General features: G+C 55.0%; 1 protein-coding gene across 1 annotated transcript in view; it reads right to left on the bottom strand.

The window, feature by feature from the left end:
* The window catches only part of CCDC88C (coiled-coil domain containing 88C), a 122,847-nt gene that overhangs the window by 43,305 nt on the left and 65,689 nt on the right, over positions 1–13,853 (bottom strand). The window contains exons 7-12 of the mRNA XM_068555346.1: positions 12,256–12,396; positions 11,677–11,861; positions 10,881–10,962; positions 10,368–10,526; positions 3,336–3,482; positions 2,544–2,688 (exon numbers count right to left, since the gene is read on the bottom strand). Of these exons, the coding sequence (XP_068411447.1) occupies positions 2,544–2,688; positions 3,336–3,482; positions 10,368–10,526; positions 10,881–10,962; positions 11,677–11,861; positions 12,256–12,396 (859 nt within the window). The remainder of the gene's footprint in view (positions 1–2,543; positions 2,689–3,335; positions 3,483–10,367; positions 10,527–10,880; positions 10,963–11,676; positions 11,862–12,255; positions 12,397–13,853) is intronic.

Genomic DNA, 13,853 nt, shown 5'->3' with positions numbered 1-13,853 from the left:
ACAAAAAATGAGACAGCATATGTAAATTGCTTTAAAAATTCTAAGTGTGATGAAAATATAAGCTAAAGATAGAAAAAGGGAGATTATCTACTCTGCTTTCTTTCAAAGAGCTGGAATACAAATGGAGAAGGGGGCATAGACCTGAGAGTCAGGAATGGGAGTTCTTAGCTCCTTCCTGCCACCAGCAGGTGCATGACTTTAGGTAAGTCATGGGGCTTTTTCAGGAGGAGAAAGGAACGTGTATGAAAGTCCTTGAAAGAAGGGGTTGGTGTTGTTCCGTCCCCGCCTGTCCCATCAGTGCCACGGACTCAGCTCTGGGAGCCTTATGACACTGCTAAGAGGGCTGCGCCCCGACCTGCTTCCTACTCATCACCCCAGGGGCAGGGGTACATACAGGACGATGGCTTCCATAGTGAGCACATCAAGCTAGAAACAAGTGTGTGTGTTCAGATCCTCTGGGTGATCGTAAGGACTAAAAGGCATGTGCCACCCTCTTCGAGTTCTCATCTTCCACTGAGGACAGCAGTTCAGACCCAACAAGCCTGAACGTCCTCAAGACCCCAAGCAACAACAGGCAGTGAAGCAGTGGAGGTGGACGGAGTGCCCGTGGCTCTGACCCAGGCCCAGCGCTGATGCACATAAGCACACGTGCTTGCAACATATGAAACTACGCTACAAATGAAACAAACCTCAGCTAAAACTCAGCTAATTCTCAGCCTGGGATCACTGGGACAGTACCCTGGCAGCATTCATGAAAAAAGAACATCTTCTAGTTAGGGTGAAATATATTTAACATAAAGTGTACCATTTTAAAGTGTACAGTTCTGTGGCATTAGCTATATTCCCATTGTTGTGCAACCGTCACCACTATCCACCTCCAGACTTTTTCATCATCCCAAACTGAAACTCTGTACTCATGGCGACTAACTCCTAAGGTCCTACAAGTTAAACAACAGCATTGACCACAAGCCTCCTTTCTTCTCCCATAAAAGCCAGTGCTTCTAAGACTATTACTACGACACAACAGTTTACTACTGAGTGCTATGCTCATTAGCACCCCAAGCAACCAGAGTGATGGGATGTATTTCAATAAGACCGTGGCAGTAAGAACAGCTGTCCCTTATTGTTGGCCGTGGGCCAGGCATGGCATCATGTTTCACTGTCTCCTCCTATTAGGCAGCTTCATTACCCCCATTTTGCAGATAAGGAAACTGAGGTCTGAAAGAGGTCACCCAGCTAACCTCCAGTGGAGGAGCCAAGACTTTAAGCCAGGTCTTTCTGAATCAAGAAGGCAGCACACCACACATGCAAAAGTATATTCAGGCTCTGCCTGCATCATGCCTTCATTCAAGTCAATGTTCATTAGCTCCCAGCTAAGCACCAGGAGTTGGGAACACCAAGAATAAATCATGCTCACTGACCTGAAAGGGCCCACAAACTATACTGAGTAGTCATCTAAAGGGGTGAGGCTTTCTGACCCCACAGGTCACCCTGGTTTCTAACAGAAAGACTCTCATTTGGTCTGGGACTGTCCCAGGAGGCCTGCACCACTTCTCTGCTCCGCCAGGGGGCAGTGGTCCTCCCCGATGGGCCTGTACTCCTCCCAGAGCCGGGAATCAGGGTGATCCCACCCTCAGCCCCCAGCACAGTGTGCGGGCACCGAAGCACAGATACGACTAACTTCCCTCACAGATGAGCAGTTTAATAAGCTGATTTTTTGTGTGGAACTGATGGGACCCCTCGAAGAGAAGACGTTTCCAGCTACATTCAACGACCTTGCCATTATTTGAGGGGGTGTTTATCAGAACTGAAGAAGCAGCCCCCAAGCCAGCCAAAAGCCCTACCTCGGTCTGTCCAGCTCTAAGTAAACAATAACTCGCACTATCAGGGGCACGTGTGCTATTTCTGAACACAGGAACTGGCTTATTGTTTGCTGGGCGCCGAAGCTTCCTGCTGCGGTGCTGACTGCTGCCCCACCCACTTTCCCCTGGCCGACACCCCATCTGTCTGTGCAGGGGCAGCGGTGCAAGCATAGGAGGGAAAAGAAGAGGCCTGGGTCCTGTGAGAAGCAGCCTCTTAGCAGCTCCCACCCAGAGAGACAGAGAACAGACTGCACCCGTCTTGCCCAATTATGCAAATGAATGGAGGAAATAATGCCCAAGGTACATTTCTAGTGGGGATCAGTGACCACTGGGGACGTCTCCTGCCATCCAGAGCTTTCAACCATCCACAGACAGGCCTATGATGTCCTCCGGTGTCAGCGTGCTGTAATCTGGAAGCTCCTGGGACCGTCCATATGGGAAATGGGAAACCTGGCAACACTTGATTTGTGTTTCATGTCCTGACATCAAGGCTGCCAGACCCCTCATGTTCTCCTTGGGGAGAAGGGTAATGAAACAGTTCCAAATGGCACTTGAAGGAAATCCTACTTACTTGGGGTGAATGGATGGCCTGACATGGAAGATTCAGAGCTGAGGGCTCCGCTCCTTGGATGAGGAAGCGGCCTCAGCCAGGCTGGCTCCCAGGCACCGGGCGCTACCTACCGTCGGACAGGTCTGCATTCTTGGACAGCTGCTCCAGCTCCCAGCCGAGATGGGCAGATTCATTCATGCTCTGCTTCTGGGCAATCTCAAGGACCATGTTTTCTTCCAGCAGCTCCTCTATTCGCTTCTTATCCGTGTCCCGGTCCTAGTGCAGGAAGAAGGACGGAGTGAGATCGTGGCCGGGGGGCCCCTCTGGACAGGCCCCGGCCCCCGTGCATCCACCCTCATTCCCCGAGGATGAATGGACCCCAGGCACCTGCTCACTTCCCTGCACAGAAATGAGTCCAACACAGGGCACAGCTCTGAGAGTTACAGCCACTGAAAGATACCCTGACTGGCAACGGAGGTGATAAGAGAGCTGAGGTCTCTAACTGAATGCTGTCTGAACAAAGTGACTTACGGCCCAGGGCTTTAGAGCAAGTACCATGGTGACAGGTGGCTTCGAGGCTCTAGGGCACCTAACATGCCTTGAGAAGCCTGTAAAGAAACTCACAAATCACAGCTCAGCCCACACCATAAAAGCCCAGCAGAGACCCTTCTTGCAGAAGACACACACGTTAGCTCATCTGTACAGAAAAGCAACCCAGAGGTACCGTCCTATCCGTCTGTAGGCGTTCAGTGGTGCCCACCCCAGCCCGCTGAGCTGAGCGAGCTACTCTTTGCAGTCAGCGAGTTACTGTGTCGGCAGTGGCACCAAACCCAGTGACGGAAAAGCCAGAGAGGGGCGCAGCACAAACCCGAAACCTCCCCCAATCTGTTTAGACAGATCTGAGCAACAACAGCCTGCAATACCAATTCCAGGTCGTGAAGCTTTGATTTCAGCTGCAGGTTCTCTTTCTCCAGCTCGTGCACTTTATCGCCCCGGGCTCGAGCGGCAGTCAGCTGTTCCTCCAGCATGGCCTTGGTTTCAATTAAAATGATATTATCTTCTCTCAGCTCCTGGGCAGCAAAAACAGACATGAGCACCATCAGATAAAGGCACCTGGTTCAGGACGACGGGGCTCTGAGACCAGAGCTCCTCCAGGCCTCTGGACCAAAACAAACAATCCAGGGATAAGATTGCTGCTGCGAGAGTTTCGTCTCCACTTTTGAGCACCTCCACCTTTTTCACTGGGTCAGGCCAAATGGACTTTCTCGACTGAAAGAAAATATTTAAATCCGGGAAGGTAACTTTTCCTATGCCGGCCACAGTGCAAAGGCATGTGACATCTATAACCTGGTCTGGTCGGACAAGTGGACTCCACTGACAGATCTGGGACCTCGCTGGGCCTCCATTTCCTTAACAAGGAAGGGGTTGGGCTAAGAGTCTCTGTCCCAGGTTCAAGGACTGAGTCTAGTCCTCTCAATTCAACATTCATTCCACTGATCAGGGTCTTCGGGAAAAACAGCTATTCAGACAAGCTTTCGTTCAATGCACAGCTCGTATTTGCACATTTTACACACATACTCTTGGAAAAACAACAGTTCTCAGCGATGTCCTGGAAACAGGGAGTCTTTAAGACTGTGAACCCCATAAATAAGTCCCTAGGCCTCCTGTGTGCCGGGCACGTGCCGGGTGTAGAATATGATGGCTGTTCCCTCGCAGGGTCCCTCACAGGCAAGGGGTCCGAGGAACTCTTGGTCCCGTGCACGCAGCCCAGCACACACAAGCGATTCAGAGCTTTCACCTCATCTCTGCTCCCCTCCCCCACCGGTTAAGGGGCTTCTCGGTTTCTGCTCTCCCCAGAGTTCTTCCAGCACCTCCGGGGGACTGAGATTCCCCTGAATGCCTTCAGCTGGTGAACGTGCACACAGGGGAACGTGTCCGTTTCTCCCGGTGGGCAGTGTTCTAAGGCTTGCCCCGCTTTTGGGTTCTAACAGCTGTGAGCTGGGCTGGGAGCTCTGCTTATCCACCACCCGTTCATTCGCCCTGCAAAGGCCAGAATCCAAGATACTTGGTAGAGGGAAAACTGCAAGCCTTCCGATCAGCGGACATAGTTCTGATCAAAGCCCAGCAGCCATAAAAGGTATAATCATTGAAATTCTAAATTCCCTGGCGCCCTCTCTCTGCTGCAGATGATGTCCGCTGTGTGCCTGTCCCTGCCCCACTCACTCTTCACAATGGCCCTTGGGGGAGGTAGGAACAGTGCCTTCCTACGGAGGAAGAGGCTGATTTGGGTAAATTAAGGAATAAGCCCAGTCACAAAGCCAGCAAGAGGTGAAGCTGGGACTTGAACCTGGGCCAGAGAGTTCCAGACCTGTGTTCTCTCCGCCGCCCTCAAGCTGCCTGCAGCCCATCCTCAAGGGGCTCGTGTGGATAAGAGGCCCAGACTATCGATAACAGTGTGAGCCACAGCAAACAGAGGGGTTTCAAGCAGGAAGAAGACCTGGTCCCCCCCCTCTCTGGCCACCGTCCCGTCCCCACTGTTCTCACCTGGCATTCCAACAGGTCTACACACCAGCACTCCCAGCCCTGAGCTCCCACAGCACAGGCCACCCCTTCATCCTCACGACCAACTCCTATTCAACCTCCAAAGCCCAGCCTGAGTTGGCCCCTCTGAGAAGTGGTGGCAGATTCTCTCTGTCCCACCTGCTGAGTCAGGTACTTGGGCTCCCAGAGCACCCTGGGTATGCTGTGAGGCAACGGTGAGCTGGCCTGTCCTTCTCCCCCAGACTGTGAACTCCTGGGGGCAGGACTATCCCACTTCTCTTGTGGGCCTCACGGAAGTGTTCAATGAACACCTGTCAGCTGAATCATGCCATGAGGGGGAAGTACAGGTGGCATGCGAGGTGGGCCTTGAAGGCCTCAGAGATTTCCAACAGGCAGGGACAGACAAAGGTGACCAGGAGCAGAATATAGCACTGGGTAGGATGACTTCTATCAATACTATTCAAAAACATCTCAATTTTCTGGTGGTATCAACTTCCACCATATATTAGGCAACAGAAATAACCAGCCTTGCACACCTCACTGCCTCAGAAGTGAGAAGCCAGATCTACAAGAAAGTGAGCCCAAGCTCCCTCGGGAAGCCCAGGGCTCGGCCCCCAGAGAGACGCCCGCCTCCTTGCCTCCTGGGCAGCTACCCAAGGCCAGCCCGCCCCGAGGACCTGACCCCAACTGAATCAGGTGGCTATTTAAAGGCCTGACCCAGCCCGGCAATCAGCTGAGGGGCCACGTTTAGGAAATCACAGGCCAGGCCTGACGGCTGGTCCCCAAATGGCTCGAGAGCTGCCCCTGCTCATCTATGTGATGACCAGGAGCAGTGACTGGGAAAGTGGGCCGATGGCTCCGGTCCCCCGCCCGCCACGTGCGCTACTAGCCGTGGGGCCTATAGCAAACGCATGTCTCTCAACCACCGATCCCTCGTCCTCTGCTGGGCATGAAAACAGGGCTGAGGTGGGGATCAGAGGAGATAGCACACGTGAAGTAGTCCGTGCACGGGGCCCGAGGCCCAGTAAGCAGGTCGGCTGCCGTTATCACCATCTTGTCACGCCCCCGTGAGACACTGTTCAGGGCAGTACTCACTGAGCATCACCAAGCGACAGGCTAACAAAAGCACCAAACTCCAGGAGGTGGGACAGAACCAAAGAAACAACGGGCTCCTGCCCCCTGCACTTGGGACCACAGCACCCAAGCCCCTCGCTAACCTCCGTCTGGTTCCGCTGCAGCCCCTTAAGCTTCATAGAGGACCAGCCTGCTTTTAAATTTCTGATTCGAGGAGCGTGGTGGACTGAACCATAAACCAAGCATCAGGTCTGTCCTGCTCTAACTTCTTCTTCTACCGAATTTTATCAAAACTCCTTAAAAGTCATTAGGAAACACAGAGTCCCAAGTGGGAACAGAGTCTCCCTGCTCAAGGTGATCTTAGTTCCCTGCATTTCAACATTCTCGGCTTACAATGTGATGTCCAGGTGCTGACATGAACTGCCAGAGGCCGGGCGTCCCTCTACCCCCCATGGCGTCTGAGGCAGTGGCCGCCATCACCCTCTCCCCCAGCTCCCCTCCCCTGCACCCCTTTTGTCTGCGTGACCCCACCCCTTTTATTTCCTCCTTCCTCGGCAAGGCTGGGGTCCCAGAGGTGGAGAGAGGCATTTCAACGCCACCTTGGTCCACCTCTTCACCGACTGCGATGCTGGGCAAGTTATTAATTTATTCTCAGTTTCGTTACCTGAAAAAATGAGAGGACCTAACGCTGGCTGCTCAACCTCACCAGGCCATCAGGAGGCTTAAATGTGGTGATACGGTTTGAGCTTAACACAGTTAGTTCCTGGCGTGTGGAAAAAGCTGCATAAACACACAGTTATTGCTGCTCATTTAAAACCTCACTGCACCTACTGTGGGCCAGATCATGGGTCTGTAAAGGGCCAGAGAGTAAATATTTCTGGCTTCTCGGGTCCTAAGTCTGTCACGACTACTCGGCTCTGCAGGCACAGTTCAAAGGCAGCCACGGGCCGTGTGAATGAGCAGGCGTGGCTGTGTTCCAATAACACTTCACTTGTAAGAGCTGACGGTGGGTCGGACACCGCCCCGGGACTGATGGAAGTTTGGCCATCTCTGAGCTGGACAATGTGGGCACCAAGGAGACTCAGACTCAAGGTCAGGAAGGCACAGATTCCGTCTTCAAGGAGCTCCCGGTGTGGGTGGGAAACAGGGGATGCATCATTACGACACCACGCGATGAGTTTGCCGGGGGTAAGAAGGGGCCTAAAGGAATGGGGGGTGGGGCTGGGGATGCAGCCCGCAGAGCTTGGCCTGCCCACCCCTCACCGGCCCTCCCTGTGCCTGGGAGACGCGCTGGGCCGAGGGGCCTCAGGGGGCACCAGCGGACCTGAAGGGGACTCGGTGTGGCCAGAGCAGAGAGTTCCACGGGGACCAGAGTGGGTGTCAGAAGAAGGGGTGGAGTGTGGACTTTATCCCAAGAGCAACGGGGAGGTGCCTGAGGAGCTCTTAGAAAGGTCACTCTGGCAGCAGCCCAGGTGGATGTGAACGAAAAGAGGTTGGGGCAGAACGGCCAACTCAGATGCTTGTGGAGGGCATTCTGGAATAAAGATAATGTTATTCCTGCGCAGGCACTGGAATAATGTGAACAAGCAACAATGCAGAAGGCCGGCTGGACACTGGGACTCACTCTCCAAACATCTGCCTCGGCCAGGGACAGGCTGGGAGGTGGGGAAATGGGCTCTGGAGGATAGAGAGCACCTGGGGCTGCAGGAGGAGGTGGAGGAGAAAGAAGAATCAAGGCCGAGCCGGCTCTGGCTTGAGTACCTGCCTCGGTGGATGGTGAGTCCAGTCTAGAGACAGTATGGGCGGGTCGGAAGGAGGGAGAGACACTGGATTTGGACACGCTGACCTTCAGACAGACTGAGGTCTGGAGTGCGGGAGAAGCCCAGCCCAGGGATGAAGATTTGGGACCTGTTAGTCTGTACGTGCCAGCTAAAGAAGAGGCAGAAGGCAGAGAAGACATAATGGAGAAAGGCCAGATGGTAGAAGCAGAGCAAGGTGACCACCACCCGCACGGGCCCAAGAAGATGAAGTTCGGGACTCAGGAAAGCCAGGTGAGTGAGGGGTGGAGGGTGGTGGTGTCCGAGCTCACAGAGAGGGTGGGCAAGGGAGGCTGGGAAGTGCCCACCGGACTGGCACAGGAGTCGTGGGCCCTGATTCTCAAGCATGGTTTCAGGCGACCAGAGGTAGAGGCAGACCTGGAGGAGTGGGTTAGAAGGTGAGGCAATGAAGGGCACAGCTGGTGTTCTCTCCTTTCAAACAGGCTCGGAGAGGGACCGGGGTAGCTCGAGAGGGTCGGGGGAGAGTGGGAATGGTTTGATTTTCTTTTTAATTAAAGGTGAAAAATAAAAACTAAAGGTGAGAGCATCTTGAGGATCCTAAGGATGGGACTCAAATCAACAAATGTATCTTGAGCACCTCCCCCTGCTGAAGATGACAGAGATGTAGTTTCTGACTTCATGAACTGCACTCTGTGGGGAGAGCTGTTGGAACCCCAGAGCGCAGGTGAGCGACCCTGCCTGGGGTCAGAGAGGCTTGGCCAGGGCGGAAGTCGAGCTGGGGCCCCATTCCCCAGGCCCAGCCGGATGGGCAGGGCAGGGCAGACCAGACCATAGCCCATCTCCCCTCCTGAACCTGGGCACTGCGGGGGAATATCGTAAGAATGTGATGTGTGTGTGCACCGCACCCCAGGGCTGACCATTAACCCAGCTCCTGACTGCCTTGCCAACAACCCAGCAATCACTGCATGGATTGGTTCCAGAGGCCCCCATCTCTGTGGAGAGGGGCTTGCTAGCGTAAGCTCATTGGAAACGTGCTCCTGTGTCACGAGACACCAGGGCACAAGGGTCTCAGAGACGCCCAGGCCACTCCTCCTTTCACAGATGGGGACAAGACTTGCCCAACACCCACCAAGTTGGCGTGGCAGCTAGGACCGTGCCCTGCTATGTCTCTGCCTCTCAGACTACTGTTTCTTTCAGAGCCAGCACAGACCAGGAAGCTATAAATCCCAGAGAGGAGCAGAGACAGGCCCACCTTATCTTTACCCAGGACGCACACGGCACCAATGCACCTGTCCTCAGTGTTGGGAATTTCAGACCATAACAAAACATGGGACAACAAGAATCTCCCAGGCAATCTTTCTGCCTTTGTCCTCCTCCCACGCGGCCCTCTGGACAGCAACCCCCGTGCCCTGAGAGCAGTGAGGTGAGACCATGCTTTGCAAAAGCAAGTCAAGGACCACCCTGTGCATCCACCCCACATAGTCCCACTGTACCTAGGGGTGCCCACGCCGCTTTCCTCTCCTTGCTGTTTTAATCCTTATGTAAACTAGACTAGGACCCACATGAAAGCCACCAGAAGTTTAAAAACAGAACATGGAAATTTGTGTTCCATATTATTCTAACCAAAATTAACCTCGCCCTCTCCCTGAATCCCCGTCCTTTAACTTTCCTCCCACATGGCACCAATGCATTCTTCCTTCTGTGACATGCAGCTGTTTCTCAGCGGTGAGACTGGACAGGCTCCGGGCGAGGGCACCTGCGCTGCCTGTCAGCCCCCCGTACGCAGAGGAGCGTCCCTGCATGATGGCTGTCCACAGCCGTGAGCCAGCTCGAGAGCACGACCGTGCTCCTCTCTCTGCCCTACTGCCCGTCACACCTAACACTGTCTTGTTCCAGAAGAGACAAAAACTCATGCTTCTTCCCCGCGTAGTCAGGTAGGACCCAGGCCCTGCCCTCAGGGCACTAGGTCCACACGAAGCCTCTGGCTAAGCAGGGCGGATGGCACGTCTGCAGGTGGTTTGCAAGGACAATGCACCGACTCCAATGTGCCACTAACATTCCTCAGGGAACAAACGCTCCTTAAGTAGGTCTGAGGAACTAACGGGCCCTGGAGCACAGCCTGCCCCATCCCACCTCCGCCCAGCCCGGGAGCATGTCAGGGCCAAACAGCCGTCCCCAAGCACGCCTGCCAGCAGCTGGGCAGGAGGCCTTGAGCAGGGAGAGGGCAACACAGGGCCCCTGCGACCTGCGTTCAACCCCTTCAAAAGCCACCTAGGTGGCGAGAAGAGACTTGGGGATTATTTCTTACTGTCAAACAGGCTACTCGGTACGTCCTGACATCCTGATCTCACCCCGCTGGTTAGAACCATCTCCAAACCCCAAGATTGGCAACGGGGACAAAATACTTCATTTCTCAGAAAAGAGAGTCCAGGAACCTGCAGCTGATGCGAGGCAGTCAGGATTGGTGGGTAAAGCATCAGTGCCCCCACCTGGATCCTGTTCTCTGGGCCCCCTTCAGCCCCGACACCCTCCCCTGCATCTACCCGGAGGCTGGGCGCGTACCTCCATGCGGGCCTTGTAGAAGTCCACGTCGTGCAGCTTCTCCCGGCAGCGCACCAGCTCCATCTCCAGCCTCTCCACACGGTTCGCCTTCTCCCTCAGGGAATCGAGCTCATCGCGATAGGCACGGGCAGACCGGGCGTCAGCCGCCAGCTGGATATTCTGGGAGACAGGAAAGACAGGGGAGCCTAGCTTAGGGCACCCCTCTGGGGAGGGAAGAGAGGGCCAAGTCTCTGAAGCGCAGCGTTTCCAGGACATCTCGGTGGCCGAGGGGCTCCACGTGCAGGCCACCGCGTGGGGTCCCCGCTCGCTGTCACTAAGAAACAGTCACCCCCTCAGCTGTTCTCAGGACAACCGGCTCTCGGGCAGTGTTACTCTGAGCGGGAAGGAAACGGAAGCCTTTGCTGGAAGCTCCCACCGTTGCATTCCCGAACCCCTGGGCCACAGTCGCCGGGGAGTCCCAGCCACCCCGTCCCGTCGACACACGCAGACACACAGACAGGCCTTCCTGCTCACCTCCTGCTTGACTTTCTGCAGCTCCAGCACCAGCTGATCTACCTCATGCCTGGTGTCCACAAGCTGCTCTGTCTTCTCCTCCCTGGGGGCGATTCGGAGGGAGTGTGGTGAAAAGGCTTACTTGGCAAGCAGCGGAGCGGCCCGCCACCCTGCAAGCCCCCAGCAGGAAAAGGAAAGGGAACTGCGTTTCTGGGGATGAGGAGGGGAACTGGCATGTGGGGCTTGCGGAAATGTTCCTGACTCCAAGTCTTTTCCATTTTTAACTTTTCAATGCCCACCCTCAAACTGCATCCATTGGGCAGTGGGTTTCCCTCTGGGGGTACAGAGAGGTAAGGAGACCCCGGCTGCAGCGGCACCACTTCACTGCCAGGCAGGCAGCAGGGCCCACTGGTGACGAGGTGGAGGCGGGCAGCTCCCGAGGCGATGGGCAAAGTGGCATATTCACCAGCTGCAGGCAACGGGGCCGGCTCACCAGACGGGGGCGAGCCACATCCTCCCTCCAGCCCAAAACCATACCAGTGGGTGGTCATCTACGCCCAGAGGGCCTGAGCGTGGACCGGCAGGAGCCCTAGAGACCTGGCAGAACAGGCCCGGGGAGGTTCCTCGCGCAGGCCCTGGGAGGTTCCTTGCGCAGGCCCGGGGAGGGTCGCAGATGGCGCTCTGAGCGGAGCCCAGCTGACGCTATAGGGCCCGAGTCAGAGCTCTCCTGTTCGCTGCACCACACGTGCTAGAAACGGGTGTCTGTGACACGCAGCGCAAGAGCAGAACAAACAGCCCAGCCGACCGGAGGACTCACAGCTCCTGCCTGACGCGGCGCAGCCTGGCCTTGGTGTCCGCCAGCTCCACGGCCAGGTGCTGCTTGTCCTCGCTGGAGAGGCTGCTGGTGGGGCTCGGCGTGGACTCGGCGCTGGAGGACTTGAGGGGGCTGGGCAGGTGCTGGGCCTGCAGGTAGTCCCGCTCCTGGGTGAGGTCCACGATCAGCTGCAGCAGGGCGGGCGGGGGAAGGGAAGGAGCGCTTGCACCCGAACTTGGGGCACAGTGGTGAGCGGACAGGAAGAAAGTGAGAGGCGTCGGCCGAGACTGAGAAACCAGGAGGAAGCAGGAGTAACGGGATGTAAAAAGGAGCATGTGAACGAGGAGGGTCTCTGAGCTCCACGTTCGATGAACAACTACCTTCCCATGGGGCTCTCGGAGGTGACCGTGGGCTGCAGGGAAAGTGCCCGGCTCCCTCCCCCACCCCGCCCAGAAACCAGAGAGACAGGACCAGGGGGCAGCAGGCTTGAGACGAAGAGTCAGGACGAGGAGGGTGGCCGCATGGCCAGGGCCCAGGCGTCCCTCCCGGACCTGCCAGCCCACCACCCACCCGCAGACGCACCTCCGTGCACTCGTCCCTCTCGTCGATGAGCCGCCTGAGGTGAAAGACCATGTTCCTCGACAGGGCCTCCAGCTCCTCCGGGGCCACGTCCGGGAGCTCCAACCACTGCAGGTCGAACACATTCTCCTGGTTGTGGGTCACCTGCGGGCACAGGTCAGGCGCTGCAGAGGTGGGCAGGGTACGGCCGGGGGTTCCGGGAGCTCCCCGACCCCGCAGCCAGGGGGTGGGGTCACAGCTGACTTGGTCCCTTGACATCATTGACAGATTTTCCGTGGAGAGCAGGGGGCTCCTCAAGCGAGTGCAGACGCCCCTCAGCCAAGTTCCACTAGCACAAGTCAGGCAGGGTGTTAAGTCAGTCTCAACACTGGCTCCAAGAGGACACGGATTGTTTTTAATACCAGAGAGCTCTCCTTATAATATAGTATTTCCCTAAAAATATACTGTCCTCAGATATTCTTACTGAAGCATCAATTTACAACACAAAGAAGATAAGTCCTAGGGATGCCAGGACTTACAAAGAGGAACTGTGTGTTAAAAAAAGATAGAATCTAATGCGAATATGGCAAGTGTTAAAAATCTTATGTTGGAATGTTGGGTACATAACAATCTTACATTACTTTTTGGGAAATATTTCATCGTCTAACAATTTTCAGGTAAGCCTGTATCTCATCCCCACAGGCCACAGAAGACCTCCTGGATCTTCCCTTTCCATCAGATGTGAGCGGAGGCCTGTAGCTATGTCTACACTGGGCAGCCTCTTCAACGACTCTGCCGACCTGACCTTCTCAACCCGACACCCCCAGACCAGCCAGAGGAGGCAGAAGATCAATTTCGAGTCCCCATACTTCCAGTTTGGGAACGTGAGTATTAGCACACTCAAGCCTCAACAGGGGAAAACGAAAAGAAACCAGAGAGGCACACCAACAAAAGTTCTTAAGTTTTTCAGAGCAGTAAATGGAGAGACAGAATAGTTTAAAAGCAAAGAAACAAAGACAGGGCCCTTCAGTTTCTCAAAAAACACCTGCTTTCTTACCTCTCCTCCCTTACGAAGGGAAGCTGGGATTCAGTAAATCTCCGAGAATTAGGAGAAATCTCACCCCATTGTACAGGGCACCCTAAAGGCCCGGAACTGGGATTGAGAGGCCGGGTTCCAGGCCTGCTCCATACCAGTGTTTGGGAAAGGCCTCTGGAAAGGGGGTTCAGGGGTGCAACCACAGCTGCACACCAGTAACTCAAGGAGCTTGTAATGAAAGGCTTATGCTCCTCCTCCCAGTTCTGACTCAATGGGTCTCCTGTGGGGCCCGGGCACCTGAATGTTTAAGAAGCACCCAACTAATTCTGAAGTCCTGTTTCCATAGCCAGTCACCAAACTTGATAATCTCGCAGGGCTTCTTTTTTGGGTGCATGCTTTTTAAAAAAAAATATCCTGCTGGCAGAACAGGGGAGGGGAGACAGTGAGTAGCAAAGACCTAGCTAGTCTCGAGGACCTAGTCCCCAGATACATTTTCAAAACACACAGACACACGAGGAAAGTTAAAAGGCAGAATGGTTCTTAAGCTAACAGGTCACTGACACGAATGGTTGAGAATATTTCCTAC

Source organism: Eschrichtius robustus, chromosome 1 (genome assembly GCF_028021215.1).
Source record: "Eschrichtius robustus isolate mEscRob2 chromosome 1, mEscRob2.pri, whole genome shotgun sequence".
Taxonomy (NCBI): domain Eukaryota; kingdom Metazoa; phylum Chordata; class Mammalia; order Artiodactyla; family Eschrichtiidae; genus Eschrichtius; species Eschrichtius robustus.
Note: the sequence above shows the minus strand (reverse complement) of the source record. Positions and strands in the feature narration are given on the sequence as shown.